The 20,017-nt window shown below is 42.3% G+C and overlaps 1 protein-coding gene across 1 annotated transcript; it reads left to right on the forward strand.

The window, feature by feature from the left end:
- Nucleotides 1–7,437: 7,437 nt before the first annotated feature.
- On the forward strand, nt 7,438–16,607 carry LOC137330993 (extracellular calcium-sensing receptor-like). Its single transcript, XM_067994570.1, has 6 exons — nt 7,438–7,565; nt 8,687–8,978; nt 9,920–10,756; nt 10,920–11,147; nt 15,479–15,602; nt 15,694–16,607. Exons 1-6 carry the CDS (start codon nt 7,438–7,440, stop codon nt 16,605–16,607), a joined length of 2,523 nt encoding a protein of 840 aa, XP_067850671.1.
- Nucleotides 16,608–20,017: the final 3,410 nt, after the last annotated feature.

Consider the following 20,017-nt stretch of genomic DNA (forward strand, 5'->3'; position numbering starts at 1 on the left):
GTGAACTGAGTACCTGCCATTTAAAATGTTCACCTGCACCTTTAAGAGGTGCAGGCTGCTGATGATGTGTGCTGAACATGCCCCATTTCCAACTTCCTCATTCTCCGTGCTGCCTCTCAGCAGCACGGGGTAGAGCTGGCTGCATGGAGCTATCATGATAATTAGCTGGCAGCACGAAGTTCACATACTGCCTGAGTAGGGGCCATCGGGTGTGGGGTACTAGCACATCATGCTACCCACGCACAAAAACGGCCCTTATCCATTTTTTCCCCCATTGAGTCTAGTGGCAGAGGGATTGGTAATGAAAGGAAGCAGATTTGAGGTGATTGGCAAAAGAACCAGAGGCGACATGAGGAAACATTTTTTTAAGCAGTGAGTTGTTATGATCTGGAAGGGTGGTGGAAGCAGGTTCAATAAAAACTTTCAAAAGGGAATTGGATAAATACTTTGGGGGAAAAAGTGACAGGACTATGGGGAAAGAGGAGGGGAGTGGGACTAATTGGATAGCTCTTTCAAAGAGCCGACATTGGCACGTTTGGCCGAATGACCTTCTTCTGTGCTGTACAGCAGGCTAAACAGGTGGAATGGCGTGGGCTGCCTGTTATATGCTCCGCCTCGTATTGTGTTTGATTGATGGCAATGGAGCCGAATATCGGGCATGGCCTACAATGTGTGGCCGATAGTATAACCCCTATTTTGCACTATCCGCCCCCCCCCAAACCCCAAGACGAATTTCTACCCTCATGTAGATGTGCAGCAGACGGTGCTCAGCATGAATACCAAAGCTTTAGTGTACCTGAAGCTTACTTGTTGACTTACCATGGCAGGAACACACATTTACTTCATAGGAAGTAGCCTTGTCCCGAATAAAAAGTGAACTTGACGGGCCAATAAAATGTCAGTGACATTACAAGACAGAGGCTTCAACAGCTGAGTATGGATGTCATTAGGATGAGATCTGGCCTCTTGCGCAACCCCGGTTTTAATCGCTGCACCATTGGCAGCTGTGCCTTCAGCTGCCGAGGCCCTAAGCTATGGAATTCCCTCCCGAAACCTCTCCTCCTGTCCACCTCTCTCTCCTCCTTTAAGATCCTCCTTCAAGCCTACCTCTTTGACCAAGCTTTTAGTCACCTGCCTTACTAGCTCCTTATGTGGCCCAGTGTCAAATTATGTTTCATAACACTCATGTGGGACGTTTTACTACATTAAAGGCGTTATATAAGTGCAAGTTGTCGTTGTTGTTTTCAGATCATTCTGTGGCCAGGTCAGTAGCTATGGTCGTAAGTGTAGGAATTATATTATCGTCCCTAGGGGCTGCAGAGACTCGCAGCAAATTTTCACCATTGAAGATTAGATATATCATGGGACTTTTCGTTATAGGCGTACCCCTCAACTTGCCTGCTAAATTTGTATTAGATACTGAAATCAATGTGAATGGAAGATGAGAACTGGTTTAAACTTCATTTTATCTATGTTGAAGGCTAACAATCCACAACTGGATTGTTTTCATCACCTGCTCCGTCTACCCAGAAAAAATAAAAGCTCTTGGCTTCTTAATAAAAGAAATGCTGCCAGAAGCATTATCTTTAAGATTAAAAAAAATAGAAATAGCATTTAAATAATGCCTTCACGCCCCAGGATGTCTGAAAACTGCACGGCCAATTAGTAATTTTGAAGTGTAGTCACTGCTGTTATGTAGGTAAACGCTGCGACAAATTTGCGCACAGCAAGGTCGGAGAAACGGATCTGAAATAAATGACCAGATAATCTGCTTTTTATTTGTAATGTTGGATGAGGGACAAATGTTGACCATCACACTAGGAGAACTACTCTGCTCTCTTTGGATTCTTGCCACGGGACTTTTTAGGGCTCACCTGAAAAAGACGGGGGTCTCCTTGATTTAGCGTATGGACTTAAAGATTACTTCTCTGACAATATAGTACTTCCCCCCCCCCTCCTGTTACACTGAAATTTCGGCCTAAATTATGTGCGCAAGGTGGAGTGGGCATTGAACTCACAGGCTAGAGTGCAACAGGTAATCTGACACGTACAGTATTGGGTTATTCACGACTCCATGCTCCTTGCATCTTTGAAGCACATAACAGATATCCAAGCCCCATTGCAGGATTTTTGCAGTTAATCGAGGCTGACACTTCTGCATTGATGGAGGCGCAGAGTCCTTATTGACGGATGTACAAAGGTTAGTTTACCTCATCAGCTCCAGAGCTAGGAAGTTTCTGTGACAGAATGTCTTGCGGCGAAATCGGGCACAAGATGCTCACGATTTAGGCCCTAACAGCTTGGATTTGTATAACACCTTTAACTTAGCAAAACATCCCAAGGCACTTCACAGGAGGAGAATCAGATAAAAAAAATTGACACCAAGCCAAAGGAGACATTAGGACAGGTGACCAAAAGCTTGTTCAAAGACGTCCTGATGAGCATAGGCCCTAAGCTCTGGAATTTCCTCCCTAAACCTCTCCATCTTTCTCTTCTCCCTTTAGGACGCTCCTTAAAACCTCCTTCTTTGAACAAACTTTTTATCACCTGTCCTAATGTCTCCTTCTTTGGCTCACGGTTTGTTTTTGTACCTTTAAGCTCTTGCGATGCACCTTGGGATGTTTTATTACAATAAAGGTGAAAGTTGTTATTGTTGATTTTCTGTCCATTAAAATTAATGGATGGAAATCACAGAATCGTACAGCACAGAAGGAGGCCATTCAGCCCATCGTACTGGCTCTTTGAAGGAGCTATCCAATTAATCCCTCTCACCAGCTCTATCCTCATAGCCCTGCAATTTTATCCCCTTTGAGTATTGATCCAATTCCCTTTTGAAAGTTACTGGTGAATGCGCTTCCACGAACGTCGTAAGTAGTTTGTTCCCGATTTATCTATAAAGTTTATCCCTTGTGACATTCTTACTTTCCTGTATTGAAGAGGAAATCGACTCCATTACAATCAGTTTTGCTATGGACCACTCTCCAGCAGTGCACGCGGGCTGCAGAATTAGGAAGGTATCGATTTTGACTTTTGGTTAGCTGACCACCTGTTCGGGCAGTGAAGAAGCTGTCGCAATTTTGAGGCCCTGGCCTAATTTGAACTTGGCAGGCTAGCTGCAGACGCCAAACAGGCATTCCTGACGCAGCTTCATCACTTCGGCCTCATAAATTTCGGCTGGCTGAGCGCTGACAGAAGCCCGCAAGTGGGTCTCTTTGAGTGAACCTGTAAGGTGACACTTGGTTGTCCCAGTGTTATCAAACTAAATAAAAGAAAACTAACAAAAGTGCCTCCTTTTTAGAGGTGGCACAAACAATTAACACAGGACACATACAAAAGGAAAAGGAAACTTATTAGTTTAATGAGAATATTATTGTCCCTATCGACCATGCGCTCCAGTCCCTGCAGTGCCCATCAGGCGCAAAAGGCCTCAAGCGCACCGGCAGACACCACATGCTCCTTCTCTGGATGCAGAGAAAGCCGTGGACGAGAGGCAGGCAGCCAGAGCGACCAACCACAGGGGCCGCTTTCAACCTGGTCCTGTGGGTGGTAACCTTGGCAGGCCCAGGAGCAGATCAATGAGGAGGTCCTCCGACTTGCCCGCCCCCCTCCGTACTGGGTGGCCAAAGATCAGGAGTGTGGGACTAAAGTGCAGCCAGAAATTGAGGAGCAGCCACTTCAAATGATGCAACAGGGGCTGCAACCTCAAACACTCCATATAAACGTGAAAAACAGACTCATCCAGGCCACAAAAGGTACAGGTGGCCTGGGAGTCCATGAAATGGCTTAGAAAATGGTCTGTTGGGACCGCTCCATGCAACACTCTCCACCCAAGATGTGCAGCGAGCCCTCCAATAGGGACCCGCGCCTCTGCCGGATGGCAAGATGGCACACCAAGGCATGTCTGGACGGAAGATGAGGGTGAGGAAATGAAGAGTGTGCAGGAGCAGCCTGTACAGGAAGCCCCTCCGTGAAATGGCACAGAGTGAATTTCTAAGAGACAACTCAAGTTGTGAGGTGCAGGCTCCCAAGGGAGGTACCGGGGCCTGGTGCCAAGGAGAAATTCCATCTGAACCGAGGCCAACTTGGTCAGGTGCTCCACATGCTCGAGCCTCCTAGACACAACTAGTGGAGCCAGGGCTGAGTGTGACTTTTAGCGCCTTAATGGCATTGGCCGTGGGCCGGATGTATTGCCAGGAAATCCATTCTGCCAATGTCTCTGGCGACATCCAGCCCATTTCTCCACCGACCAGGATGTCCCTGACTCTGATCACCTTGGCAGCCTGGGCCCTCCTCTCCATCTGCCATGTGTCACCGAAGCCGACCATGCAGAGGTGTGGATTCCTGAGCAACGGCTCCCATAGGATGGCTGCTGCCCCTGATAAGGGAGAGCTCCAGCTGGAGACAACCAGATTAGATCCTGGTAAAAGACAGGCATCTCCTGCAAGGAAACATGGATGGCCGGCAATTTAACGAATAGTAGCTGCATATTGTAATTTGAGGTCATGCAGCTGGTGGAAGAAATAAGCCACCAGCACGTACCATCTAGGCAGAAAGTCGCAACTTGGTTATGGACACACACCTGTGCCTGACCGCTCTCCCTAAGCAGGAGATTCAGAACTGCAGCAGTGACCCAGTCCTTTTTGTCCTAAAAGAAGTTGACGAGCTTGCTCTGAATCTTGGCGACAAACTCAGGGGGAGGAATCAAAGTGACTAACCAATACCATAAATGGTTTATGACCCGTTCTCCACCACTGTAGGACAGCACTTGGAACAGTCCTGTCCAATGCCCCTTAAGGGTTGAAATTCCCTTCGGCAGGGACACAAAATGGGAGGTATCGCAATGACCACATTATACACCCTGTACAATTTCCCTTTCCATTGACTTCAATGCAAAGGAAAACCATTCAGGGTGTATAACGGGTGGTCGATCCCGTTTTTGCATCCCGGCTAAAGTTAAATGTCATATCATAAGATCCTTAATTTGAGATAAATTGAGTCAACATTTAATGGGGTTTGACAACTTTAATGAAGTTTTTGAAGCAGTGACTAACTGGATAAATAACAGGAAAGCAGTAGATGTACACTGGGAATTTTCTTGGGGCTTGTCCTAATCAAGCACCACAACTTTGACAGATGATTGAAATAAACCACATATATTGGGTTTCTACCCACCTTCCAGCGAAGTTATAGCAGTCAACCGAGAGAATCCCCATGCAAATATCAAATGGCAGTGCTTATAGGTTTTCAGAAGGCAATATGTGAAGTGTCTCACAAAGAAAGAACTTGCATTTATATAGCGCCTTTCACGACCTCAGGCTGTCTCCAAGTGCATCACAGCTAGAAGGCGTACTTTTGAATGTTGCCACTGTTGTAATGTAGGGAAATGTGACAGCCAATTTGCCATAGCAATGTCCCGCAAACAGCAATGAGATAAATAACCAAATAAACTGTTGTCTGTGGTACTGGTTGAGGGATAAATCTTGGCCAGAAAATCGGAAGAGCTCCCTGGCCATCTTTGATTAGTGACTTGGGATATTTTACGCCCACTTGAGAATGCAGTGCTCCATCAGTACTGCACTAAAATGCCATCCTGGATTATATGCTCACATCTTTGCAGTGTGGCTTGAATGCACAGCAATCTGACTCAGAGGTGAGTGTGCTATGACTGAGCTAAGCTTGACTCCAATATTGTATCCATGCTGCAGCACTTCCTCTTATGCTTAACGAAAATTTTAGGCATATGTGTAAGCGGACATGTCACAGTATGCACAGATGTTGGTTGACAGACAGATAACACAGAGTTAGGGTAAATGGGTATTGCTCAAATTGGAGATGGGTTGGAAGTGGTGTACCATTAGAAACTCTCTTACTACTTATTTATTCGCAAGCTGCATGCCCTTATAATCTTGTTGTAGGAAGCACAGTGGTCAGTTGCAAATATTTAACAGCCTCAGCATTTTATCAATAGTTTTTAATATTTCAGGTGAAGGAAACGCTAACAGAAGAGGGCATTTGAAAATTGGAGAGGTACACCAAGATGTTGACATGCCTGAAAGAACGTGGCTTATACATAATATCCCGCCAGTACTTGTTTCTCACTGGACAGGCAAGCGGTGCCTTTACAGTCAGCTGTAAAATTCCTCCTCATCCTCCCTAGATGCAAAGGAATGTCCATGCAATTCCCAGAGTGCTTGTGCCTAGCTCAGGTAATCTAACATGAATACTAGGGGAGAAAAACAAACTTTAACCAAAAACAGGCCACAATTGAAAGATCCAAAACAACGAAACTATGTGAGAACAAGGGCGCAATACAAAGAAAGCCACAAAAAATATGCAAAATTAACTCTTCTAGGTCAGTGAAAAGGGTCTAGCATCGCAGCTTCAACATTACTTCTGCTGATTGTGCACATGCAGGAGATACTATTCCACAGCTTTTAAAGGCATGAAGGCCCGATGGAAAATGAGCGTTAACAGGTAGGCAAGGTTTGGTCGCCTTACCACCCGTTAACCCCAGTCGGCCTGCTCTAACTTTCACAGAGGCCTACCGCTGCAAATCGGAGTATCAGGGGCCCGGTTCCGATTTTAAGGGAGAAGTGGGCGGAGCCTGGGACACGAACGCTCCCCCCTCCATGTGTACTGCCATTCCGGTCAGGAACTGGCTTCAATGGAAGTTAAAATGGGGTGGGATGTATAAGCAGCATGGGATGTGCTACCTCCCGTTTTGCGGCCATACTGAAGTTGAATTGTAGCCCCTAGGGTTTTCATGATTGTTAAATTATTGAACAGTAACGTCATTTTATAAACCCAAAATGACTGCACTACTGCCAAACCTTCCTTGTCAGACAATAGCGTGCCGCCAGTGCGCCGCTCAACGCCAGTTTTATGCCCGGCGGCAAATTAAAAATGTACGCCGTCCAGAAACGTTCAGATCCATGCAGCAGATTTAGAATGTCAGTGGGCTCATTGGGGGTAAATTTCGATTTCCACGTTGACGTAAAACTGGCGGTGTGTGATAGGCCTCCCTACACCAGGCTCGATATTCCTTTCCATTGAAGCCAAGCTGAGAGTTACCTCGATTGTCTCATATTACCATTAAAAATAATGAAACAACGTTTACATATTACTGTATCCACCGGTGACAGTGTGATTAAAATGTGTTGCCTACTCGTTTTGCTTTCTTGCCCAGGGCTGGTTCAAGTCATGACTTGTTTCCTTTTGGGGTTTCTTACTAATTTGTTTAAACTTTCTGAACATTTCCATCAAATTTCAGACAAACAACCGCAGTTATAAGTGTCACTCGCAGTATCTAAAGTGAATTTGGAATCACTGCTGTTACTTTAGCTTTTAAGGATGTATCACGGTTTTCTCTGGTGTTTATTATTAGCTGGATTTTTTCCTGTGCGTTTGACGGATGGACCAACTTGCACACGCTGGGGGATGGGTGATTTGGCAGGAATGTCTAAGGATGGAGACGTCGTTCTTGGTGGAGTTTTCAGTGTTCATGCCAATATTGAACATCAGGATCTTTCGTTTAGAACCCAACCAACAGCGGTAAAATGCACAATGTCAGTGATAGATTAAAAATCGATAACTAGCTGATTTGGTAACTGCACTCATTGGTAACTACACGCATCTGGACCAAATTCAAGACCGATGACCGGATCCAATAATTGATCATAAATAATTCATCGGTATATTAAACTATTCTAATGCAGAAGAGAAAATGCTACAGTATATTTGCTGAATATTTATGTAATCCCTAGCATTGTTTAATCTAACAGCGTTCTGTCTTGGTATAGCGAATTCAGAACTTTCGAATAACTATTTTCGTTCCTTAAAATAACCCGGGAATGCCAATATCATACTTGAAAAAGACTAATTATATGAAACAGTCTCTATTTTTTTTAGCAATCTACAAAAAATGATTTCCGCATCTTTCACTTGAAACTCTTGAAGGCGTATTAGAATCATAGAAAATTTACCGCACAGAAGGAGGCCATTCGGCCTTTCGTGTCCGCGCCGGCCGAAAATGAGCCAGCCAGCCTAATCCCACTTTCCTGCACTTGGTCCGTAGTCTTGTAGGTGACGGCACTTCAGGTGCATATCCAGTTATTTTTTAAATGAGTTGAGGGTTTCTGCCTCTATCACCCTTTCAGGCAGTGAGTTCCAGACCCCCACCACTCTCTGGGTGAAAATATTTTTCCTCAGCTCCCCTCTAATCCTTCTACCAATTACTTTAAATCTGTGCCCCCTGGTTATTGACCTCTGCTAAGGGAAATAGGTCCTTCCTATCCACTCTATGTAGGCCATTCGGCAAGCGAAAATGAGCCACCCAGCTTAATCTCAATATTTGGAGAGTAAACACCAAAAAAATGGTTGAAATCATCATTACTTAAACGTAAAATGAAAACATAACCCTTTTCGTTCTAGGCTTACAAACAGATGATATACCATATTGATACTACATTTTAACGGTATGAATTACAATATCGTGTTGAAGATTAGTGAATAATACTTCAATTCGTTGTTTCCAAATGTAATCCTATTCCTAAACACCGCCTCATCTCAACCAAGAAGTCATAATACTAGTTCAGAATCTTTAGAGATATCAATATCACATCTACGAAAGCTAAAACAATGCATATAGATATCTATGTTTTCTAACCCAGCGATACGTCTTCCACAGCTTTTGGTTCCGAGCTTTTCGCTTTGTGTTGGCGATGATCTTTGCCATTGAAGAAATAAACAAGGACCCAAAGCTACTTCCCAACGTCACACTGGGTTATCGGATTTATGATGCATGTACCATGCCGCCGTTATCTCTCAAAGCAGCCGTTGAATTCATGAACAGACGGGAAGGAACACCTTCAGATTTAAACTGCAAGAGATCCTCTACGGTGACTGCAATTGTGGGTGACTCTGGCTCTTCGCAGTCTTTGGCGATAGCGAGTTTAATCGGTCCTTTCAGGATTCCAATGGTAAGTTATTGAATGGATATATCATAACTGAAATAAAGTAACAAAAAACTGAGGACTAATATGATTGTCTACTTCCAATTCGTTCCACATAATTAGAATCCTCCAAGGGAAATCTTTAACCATTGTTTGTTCTAATAAACTATTTGATACAAATCCGAATGCATTCCTTATCTGTAACGTAAACGTTCACTTTAGTGCAGGACAGTGAACGTATCGCAGCTTGATGGGTGATGCAAATTATGTTGCTCTTTCGCTTATAGTCTCTCTAAAATAGCAGTTAAAGTCATTGCAACGAATATAGGCAAAAATGTAAATTGTTACCTTTAATATTTAATTGAGCTAATGGTTGTACAATGTTATCAGCTGTTTTGATAAATTTATGATGAGAAGTGTACCCACCATTTTATTTGTATTAATTATTATTTGCTGTATTTGTGCGACCACTAAAAATACTCTAAAGGTACAACAGAACACCATCAATTTACGTAGTTTATTCTTTCAGACGATGGTTAGACTTTAGAAATTTACAGAGTTTTTTTGGAAATAAATCATATTAGGTATATCCTTTCTGTGTTATATTGGTGGGACTTGTTTGCACTTTTAAGGCTGATTCCACGGCCGGGTGTTCCCGGCGTGAGGCCAAATCAGCTGGGGAAACCTCTGGGACAACACGGGTCCACAGTGACTGATTTCCGGATTTAATTTCCTTGCCAGGAGCCCTTCGATAACAGGCGCGTTCAACAGCGGAATCAACCCTGTTGTCTGATTCAATTCGCGCTGCAAAATGGAAAAAATAAAATAGTGAAGAAATAAAGATAAATCGAATGCTAAACTAAGTTGGAATTGCGTAAAGCGCGATTTAACATTAATTGTTTGTCAACTGTTGGAAATTACCATTGAAAAATGATTTGCTTATATTTTTCAATTTTAATATTCCACAGGTCAGCTACTTTTCCACCTGTGCATGCTTGAGTAACAGAATTCAATACCCGTCATTTTTCAGAACAATACCGAGCGACTACTTTCAGGCGAGGGCTTTAGCACAGCTTGTGAAACATTTTGGATGGAAATGGATCGGGACGATTAAAAGTGACGATGACTATGGCAACTTTGGAATGCAAGCTTTCACAGAAGCGATAGAAGAACTGGGTGTCTGCATAGCTTTCTCTGAGTCTTTTCACGCAACTTACTCGGAGGAGAAGGTACTTCAAACTTTGGAGATCATGAAGGCATCATCGACAAAAGTTGTCCTGGCCTTTCTCGCGCAATCAGATATGGATATTTTAGTGAAAGAAATTGTTCGACAGAATTTCACTGACATACAATGGATAGGGAGCGAAGCCTGGGCCGCTACGTCAATGCTCACAGCTGAAGAAAGTAACCGATTCCTTTCTGGTACAATTGGGATTGCAATTCGCAAAGTAGATATATCAGGGTTGAGAGATTTTTTAATGCAAATCCACCCTTCTCAATATCCGGGAAACATTTTAATGAAAGAGTTTTGGGAGACAACCTTTGGTTGTACCCTAAGAAAAACGGATAATAAAACAGATCAAGTGAAAATTTATTCGCAGCTTAAAGAATGTACAGGAAGGGAAAATCTGCAGTCAGTACACAATGCATTTACTGATGTTTCTCAGTACAGGGTTACTTACAATGTATATAAAGCGACGTATGCTATCGCCCATGCACTTCACAATATGATCTCGTGTGAAAATGGCAAGGGACCATTTTTCAATAACAGTTGTGCAAATATTTCAAGTTTTGAACCATGGCAGGTAAGTGCATGTATCATTTAATAACAATTGAGTCATTAAAACGAATAAATCATTGACATAAATATTACCTAGATCACGGGGTTTCTAGCTGAGTGAAGGCCTATATTGAATCAATAAAACAACGTTTTAATTTGCATTTTCCATCTTTTCTATTTTTTGAAAGGTTCTGCATTATATGAAAAAGGTTAATTTCGTTACCAAGATTGGTGAAAAGGTCTATTTTGACAGAAATGGGGACCCGGTCGCAACATACGACATTGTAAACTGGCAACCAAATGCCTTTGGTGGTGTCGATGTTGTCAATGTTGGGTATTATGATGGAGCTGGACCATCAGGAAAAGAATTTGTGATCAACGAAGAGAAAATTATCTGGAGTGGAGGTCAAGTTACGGTAAGGCTTCTATGTGTAGAAGGACAGTTCAATAAGGTGGGCTTCCTTCTGACCATTGAAGAGTTGCAGATGGAACTCTTCCAGAATACAATTTTCTTATCCAAGTGTCAGGTCGATATTACGAAGAAACCTGCTACCGGGGCAGATAGGAAAACGTAAAAACGCGATTTCAGGTCAAAAATAGAAATTATTTGAAATACACAATTGTTTTGGAGTCAGGCGTGTGTCTAACGCGCGTGACAATCGGTTACAGTCTCCAAAGCAAACTACAAAACAAACATAATTACAGTTTCCGTTTTTCTGAAAAGGTATGTATACTTTGTTCCCTCAGGGATAAATCTCGTCCCAGAAGGAAGCGTGCTTCCTGCTAAACCACGTGTAGTCCTTATTCGCGCCTATAAGTCAGATATTCTCGGCCTAAATCTACATTAGGGCATAGTACAGGGCGACGTCACCACTGCAATGCAGAGGGAATGTTGCATTGTCCGTGACTGAAGTTAAGCCGAGGGGCTTTTGACTGTTCTGTGGTTCAGGTGGATGTTAGCTATTCGTGACACCTTTATAAGAAGTGAAATGTGTTCTTCCAGTCCTTTTCCAACATTCCTCCCTCAACCAACAGATTAACAGAAGTTGCCTAACTTGCTGAGTATTTCTCGCATTTTCTGTTTTTATTTCAGATTTCTAGCATCCACAATATTTTGCTTTGGTTGAGGCTAAAAATAAATTGAAAATATAGAAACATAGAAAATTTACGGCACGGATAGAGGCCATTCGGCCCATCGTGTCTGTGCCGATCGACATAGAGCTACTCAGCGTAATCCCACTTTCCAGCACTTGGTCCGTAGCCTTGGAGGTTACGGCACTTCAGGTGCACATCCAAGTACTTTTTAAATGTGATGAGGGTTTCTGCCTATACCACCCTTTCAGGTAGTGAGTTCCAGACAACTAACACCCTCTGAGTAAATTTGATTTCCTCTCCTTCAATCCTTCTACCAATTACTTTAAACCCATGCTCCCTGGTTATTGACCTCCCTGCTAAATGAAATAGATCCTTCCTGTCCACTCTAACGAGTCCCTGCATAATTTTATACACCTCAATTAAATTACCCCTCAGCCTCCTCTGTTCCAAAGAAAACGACCCCAGCCTATCCAATCTTTCCTCATAGCTAAAATTCTCCAGTTCTGGCAATATCCTCGTAAATCTCCTCTGTACTCTCTCTAGTGCAATCACATCTTTCCTGTAATGTGGTGACCAGAACTGTATGCCGTACTGAAGCTGTGGCCTAACTAGTGTTTTATACAGTTATAGCATAACCACCTTGCTCTTATATTCTATGCTTCCATTAATAAAGGAAATTATCCCATATGCCGTTTTAACCACCTTATCTACCTGCCCTGCTATCTTCAGGGATCAGTGGACTTGCACTCCAAGGTCCTCTCTTCCTGTACACCTCTCAGTATCCTCCCATGTATTGTGTATTCCCTTGCCTTGTTTGCCCTCCCCAAATGCATTACCTCAAATTTCTCTGGATTGAATTCCATTTGCCCCTTTTCTGCCCACCTGACCAGTCCATTGATATCTTCCTGCCGTCTACAGCTTTCCTCATCACTGTCAACCACTCGGCCAATTATTGTATCATCTTTAAACTGCTTAATCATGCCCCCTACATTTAAGTCTAAATCATTAATATATACCACAAAATGCAGGGGACCTAGTACTGAGCCCTGCGGAACTCCACTGGAAACAGTCTTCCAGTCACAAAAACACCCGTCGACCATTACCCTTTGCTTCCTGCCACTGAGCCAATTTTGGATCGAATTTGCCACTTTTCCTTGGCTCCCACGGCTTTTACTTAGTTGACCAGTCTGCCATGTTGGACCTTGTCAAAAGTCTTGCTAAAATCCCTGTAGACAACATCAAATGCATTACCCTCATCGACCCTCCTTGTTACCTCCTCATAAATTCTATCAAGTTAGTCAGACACGACCTTCCCTTGACAAATCCATGTTGACTGTCCTTGATTTATCCATGACTTTCTAAGTGATCGTTTATACTGTCCCTCAGAATTGATTCCAATAATTTGCCTATCACTGAGGTTAGACTGACTGGCCTGTAATTACTAGGTCTATGCTTTTCTCCTTTTTTAAACAACAGTACAACGTTGGAACATAAGAACATAAGAAATTGTTGCAGGAATAGGCCATACGCCCCCTTGAGCCTGCTCCGCCATTCAATCAGATCATTGCTGATCTCTGACCTCAGCTCCATTTTCCCACCCGATCCTCATATCCCTTGATTCCCCTAGAGTCCAAAAATATGTCCATCTCATTTCATCCGGGTCTGGCGATTTATCTACTTTCAAAGATGCTAAACCCCTTAGTACTTCCTCTCTCACTATGTTTATCCCATCCAACATTTCACACTCCTCCTTAACTACAATCTCTGCAACATCCCCCCTTTTTTGAAGACAGATGCAAAGTATTCATTAAGAACCATACCCACATCTTCTGTTTCCACACATAGGTTAGCTTTCTGGTCTCTAATGGGCCCTACTCTTTCCTTAGTTCTCCTCTTGCTTTCTAATGTATTTATAAAACATTTTTGGGTTTTCCTTAATTGTACTTGCCAGTATTTTTTCATGCCCTCTCTTTGCTTTCCTAATTTCCTTTTTAATTTCACCCCTGCACTTTCTATACTCCTCTATGTTTTCTGCAGTATTGAACTCTCCGTGTCTGACATAAGCTTCCCTTTTTTGCCTTATCTTACCCTGTATGCTCCTTGTGATCCAGGGGGCTCTAGATTTGGCAATCCCACCCTTTTTCTTTGTGGGAACATGTTTACTCTGAACCCCTTGAATCTCCCCCTTGAATGCCTCCCACTGCCCTGACACTGATTTACCTTCAGGTAGCTGTTTCCAGTCCACTTTTGCTAAATCACTTCTCAGCTTATTAAAATTGCCCTTTCCCTAATTTAGAACTTTTGCTCCTGTTCTATTTTTAGCATAGTTATTTCCATAACTATGCTAAATCTTACTGAATTATGATCACTACCACCAAAATATCCTCCCACTGATACTCCTTCCACCTGCCCAGCTTCATTCCCTAAAACTAAATCCAGATCTGCCGCCCACCCCCCACTTTTGTTGGGCTTGCCACGTACTAGCTAAAAAAAAATCCTGAATGCAAATTAAGAACTCTGTGCCCTCTATAACTTTTACACTGATTGTATCCCAGTTAAAATTAGGGTAGTTGAAATTCCCTACTATTACTGCCCTATTGTTTTTGCACTTCTCAGAAATTTGCTTAAATATTTGCTCTTCTATCGCCCTCCGACTGTTTGGGGGTCTACAGTACACTCCCAGCAGTGTGACTGCCCCTTTTTTGTTCTTTAGCTCAACTCATATGGCCTCATTTGATAATCCTTCGAACATATCATCCCTCCTCCAGCCATAATTGTTTCCTTAACCAATATTGCCACCCCCTCCTTTTTATCCTCCTCTCTATCTCGTCTGAAAACCATGTAACCAGAAACGTTGATCTGCCATTCCTGCCCCGTTTAAGCCATGTTTCAGTAATAGCTAGGATATCATGCTTCCACATGTCTATCTGTGCCCTCAGCTCATCTGCCTTATTCACTATACTTCTTGCATTGAGTATGGTTATTGGTTTCATTGCGATTTGCCAAACCACACTGTCTCTTAAATGTCTGCCGGAGTTTCCCACAACAATCATTTCAATTCAAAAGCAATTCCTTGTATGTAATGCGCTTTCACACTTTTCTAGCATGATGCTCTATAAATGCAAGTCTTCATTTTCTTTCTTTTTGCTTTCTTCCGTCCTTCCTTCCTCCCCGACGACCCTGGCTGCAAGTTAGTTTGTAAGCCATAACTTTGGTTACTGGTACTTCTGATATCTATTTGAATAACAGTTTTTTTTTAACAGGGAACATTGGTAAGCCTCACTGATTTCCCAGCAAAGATCATCTGATGCATTAGGACAATTTTAAGATAATTGGCAAAAGCACCAGAGGGGACAAAAGGAGAATTTACTTTACGCAGCGAGTTGTCATGATCTGGAATATACTGCCTGAAAGAGTGGTGGAAGCAGGTTGAATAGAAACTTTCAAACGGGCAGTGGATACATAATTGAGAAGTATAAAATGCAGGGCTATGGGGAAAGAGCAGTTCCGTCAGAAGGCAATATCATTTTTTGTTGAGTAATAATTATTGGTGTATCTTGTTGGAAAACTTCAACAAAATTATCAATACTAAAAGTAGTTTTGAGACAGTTATGACGAGCTAAGAACCCTTGCTTCCATTCCTTATAACAAGGTTCCAAAAGCAGTGTGCTCTGAAAGCTGTCCACATGGAACAAGAAAAGCAGGAAGGAAAGGACAACCGATTTGTTGTTTTGATTGCATACAATGTCCTTACGGTGAAATTAGCAACTCCACTGGTAAGAGCAAACTCTTGTATAAAATGTTTCGTGCACATTTATTTTTTTGCAGATTCACTTTTTCTAATAATTTAAACTTACGTCTTTTTAGATTCAATAGATTGCATTGAATGTCCCATGGAATATCGACCCAATGAACAACAAGACCGATGCATACTGAAGGAAATTGAATTTCTTTCCTTTGGAGAAATTATGGGAATGATTCTGGTGACACTGGCATTGCTCGGAGTCTGCTTAACGACAAGTGTACTTGCTTTATTCTATGTTTACAGAGATACGCCCATTGTTAAAGCTAACAACTCTGAATTAAGCTTCCTTCTTCTTTTTGCATTAATCCTGTGTTATCTGTGCTCAGTAACATTCATTGGTGAACCCTCGGTCTGGTCTTGCCCATTACGTCACACAGCATTTGGTATTATTTTTGTTCTTTGTATTTCTTGTGTTTTGGGAAAAACAATTGTTGTGGTGATGGCATTTAATGCAACTCTTCCCAATAATAACTTGATGAAGTGGTTTGGACCAACACAACAACGCCTTACTGTTTTTCTCCTTACACTTGTACAATGTGTAATGTGTATTATATGGCTAATTACATCGCCACCTTATCCTATGAAAAACAGTGATTATTTTAAGGACATAATCATTTTTGAATGCGACATAGGGTCAGCAATAGCCTTTTACTGTGTACTCGGTTACATTGCATTTCTGGCATGTGTGTGCTTTGCTGTTGCATTTCTAGCTCGACATCTTCCAGATAATTTCAATGAAGCCAAACACATAACTTTTAGCATGCTTATCTTTTGTGCAGTTTGGATAACTTTTATTCCAGCTTATATAAGCTCCCCTGGAAAATATACTGTTGCTGTAGAAATATTTGCTATTTTGGCCTCCAGCTTTGGCCTGCTTCTCTGTATTTTTGCCCCTAAATGTTACATTATCTTGCTGGAGAAAGAAAAAAATACAAAGAAACATATTATGGGTAAAATAGTTACCAAGACAATCTGAACGGTCTTCTAATTATAAAATACAGTGGTAATAATACTTTGATTGTAACACAATGCACACTTAAAAATGAAATCTATTCTGTGATGTCTATAACTGCATAATGGAATACTTGCGCACTGAAAGAATGCAAGAGGGATTGATAAAAATGCAAATATGTAAAAACGTTGTTAGTTCATCATTATGCATTATTTTGTATGTAATAAATGGCGACATTGGAAAGGAAGGAAAAGCGTGCATTTATATGGCGCCTTTCACGTCCCCTGGACATCCATAAGCGTTTCACAGCTAACAAATTGCTTTTTATAGAATCACAGAATCTTACAGCACAGCAGAAGGCCATTCAACCCATTATGACTGTGCCGGCTCTTTGCAAAAGCTATCCAATTAGAACCACTCTCCCGTTCATTCCCCATAGCTCTGTAAATTGTTCCTTTTCAAGTATGTATCCAATTCCCCTTTGAAGGTTACTATTGAATCTGCTTCCACCACCCTTTCAGGTAGTGCATTCCAGATCATAACAACTCGCTGCATTAAAAAAAGCCTTCTCATGGTCACCTCTGGTTCTTGTCCCAATTATCTTAAACCTATCCTCCAAAGTCAAAGTTACCCCCCTTCAGCCAATTCTCCTTACCTCTTGGACATGGCTTATTATGTCAGTGAGTCTTTTGGTAACTAATGGTGTGAGTCATCTACTGAGACGCTCTACTCGTTCAAGATGCTTCATTTCCCATTCTAGTGTTGATAATTATGGACTTGCTCTTGCAAATGCCGTCCAAGCTGTTTTATTTGGGAGGCAAGGGACTTCTCTCATGGTGATTTCTTTGCAACTTATGAGGCTGGCAGTTGACCATTCATGCTGCACCTACCATGATTAGGCTTCAAAGTTTGCAGGTGAAGAGATCGCTATCCCGCTGGTGAATGCCGAAAGCTAATAGGTTACTATAGGAGCTACTGCTATCGGGGTCCTCGTAGTGGTGACACATTCCCGGATCAGAAAGCCCTCTGAGGAAGCTTTGGCTAGGAAATTAAAATAAACTCCCATCCGCTAGAGCCCGCTTAGCACCCCAGCCAAAGGTGAATGTTACTCGCCAAAGCGTATTTACACAAATGTGAAAACAGCACCAAGACCAAAGGTGGTTAAACGGTAATGTTTCTCTGAAGAAAGAAATCTTAAGCAATTCATTACATTGTCTCATCGAGAAATGTTTCACCACCATTGGGCAGAACTTTCAACTTTGGTCGTATTTGCAAAATGGGTGGTAGTGGAGTGGCCGTTATATGCCCCGTCTGACTCCTTTTCTTTGAAATAACTTGACTTCGATGGAAAATAACATCAGGCGAGCTGTGTAAAACGGGCTGCCGATTCGGTATTGGCCATTTCCCACTACCATTGAAGAACAATTTCACGCTTATTGTGTTGGAAAGTCACTGGGGTAGATTATCAATTTGCTGGCCATTGTTGTTGCTCATCGATCGCTCGTTACAGAAGCGGCCTGATTGTCTTCTCGATTGATTTCAAATGGAAATGGAAATATGGTGGGTAAAATTCAACTTTGCAGGGAGCCCAAAATAGCCAGTAGCTGATTGGCCGCCTGTTGTACACCCCTTCCGAGTTTCCTTTCCATTTACACCATTAGAAACAAAATGTGGGCGGTGAGCATAACAGGTGACCAATCCACCACCGTTCCATTTAGGTCCCCACCGAAGTTGAATTTTACTCCCCCCATACCCATGACGGTTGGCTGATCGAGAATGCTCAGAGGGCAAGTTGAAAATCTGTTCTCCCATTTCTGACCACTTGGCAGAGATTTTCAGGCATTAACCTTCCTCTCTGGTAGTGAACATAGAGAAATGTCATCAGGGACAGAAACAGACCCTAACAGTCAAGTTTTTTTTTAACATGAAAACTTCTAGGGCAGGCTTCCACCTAGACTCAGAAGGTTAGGATTCAGCAGGGAAGTTGGAATTTTTTTGCCTAAGTCAAGCAAGACAACCCACTATTGTACGGAAGAATGGTTATAATTTTGCATTATTCCATTCAAATAAGCTCATTGAAGTAAGAAGCAAAATTGTAACTGTTGCTCTGTAGCACTTGCTGTCTGAGGAATAAACCATGTCCTCGTCTCATTAAATTGTAAGCAGTTTGCCTATTGAAAGATTGGAGAAGTACACACGATGGTGCTTGCAGAAGACAGGATATTCAGTTTGCATGTCAATGGTAGTGCATTGCTACAGCCCATGGGTTATTCTGTTGTATATGTAGATACTGGTCCAGTGTGAGTCAACTCCGCAAGGAAAGAGAAATGTGATCTTCTTACAGGAGTGACTGTTGCCACTGAACCCCAGAAGGTATCTACAGCAAACCATTAACTTGTAACAATGGGGGCAGTTTAAATTTGGGCAATGGTGTAAAACGGGCGATATCAAATTAGCCACCCATTATACACGTCGCCCGACTTTCCTCTACCTTGAAGACAATGGTAGGAAAAATCGATCGGGGTGTATAATGGACGGCCAGTTCGATATTGCCCATTTTACACCATCTCTCAAAGCTAATAATTACCTCCAACTGGCGGTACTTAAGAATGATACCAATTCATGCTCATGGCTTGGGGAATTCAAGAGATTTAAAACTAAACGTGAACTGAACCAAAACAGCGAGATTTTAAAAATGTTCAAATCAAAAGAAGTCAAATTTGAGTTTGCCATGTTGATGGTTGAAGGCACGTAGACAGGAGGAAGAGAGGCAATAAAAAATTCGAAGACAAGATGGATATGATGCCAGTATGAGGGCAAAATGGTGGAGAAAGAGCATCGCTATGCTTTTGAATTGGCAGAGCAGGGCATAGCAGCATCGATTTTGTTAAGTGAGGTCCTGGACACACAGAGCCCACCGTTTTATTAAATTGAATCTTGATTTCAAATTTTAAACATCAGTATTATGTTGATTATCGGGACATGTGAATTGTTAGCCAATCACCGCAAACGGGAGAAAAAACAAATATGCCAACAGATTTGAGACATTACTAAGCAGAAAGACACTCACAGCATTTTCGCATGTTAATGCCGCTGAGAGTATGGGCTATATTGTAAAGTGAACTATCCGTGGGCTTTATATTTTAATGCGTGAATTGTACTGGCAGAAATTTAAGAAATGAAGGAACGGTTTTGGTACTCAAAGAGAAATGGTTATCCAGCTCTAAGAAGTTGCAGATGTGCCTGGAAAGTATAATAAACTACCAATGCCTTTACCATTTAATGCTAAGAGACAGATACGAACATACACAATTGATGGACAGTAAAAGACCAGCTCGTGCATCAAGTCTGTCTCACACCATGATGGCTGGATCACCATGGCTAAACACTTCTTCCCTCCCCACCCCACCCCGCCCCAACACCTACCCCCGCAG

This window comes from Heptranchias perlo, chromosome 13, assembly GCF_035084215.1.
Source record: "Heptranchias perlo isolate sHepPer1 chromosome 13, sHepPer1.hap1, whole genome shotgun sequence".
Taxonomy (NCBI): domain Eukaryota; kingdom Metazoa; phylum Chordata; class Chondrichthyes; order Hexanchiformes; family Hexanchidae; genus Heptranchias; species Heptranchias perlo.

Bases quoted from the DNA above. Each gene is read 5' to 3' on its own strand.
- LOC137330993 (XM_067994570.1), top strand. From the start codon at position 7,438: ATGGGTGATTTGGCAGGAATGTCTAAGGATGGAGACGTCGTTCTTGGT. The intron at 10,757-10,919 runs GTAAGTGCATGT...ATTTTTTGAAAG, and splicing joins CAAGTTTTGAACCATGGCAG to GTTCTGCATTATATGAAAAA. The intron at 15,603-15,693 runs GTAAGAGCAAAC...ACGTCTTTTTAG, and splicing joins TGAAATTAGCAACTCCACTG to ATTCAATAGATTGCATTGAA.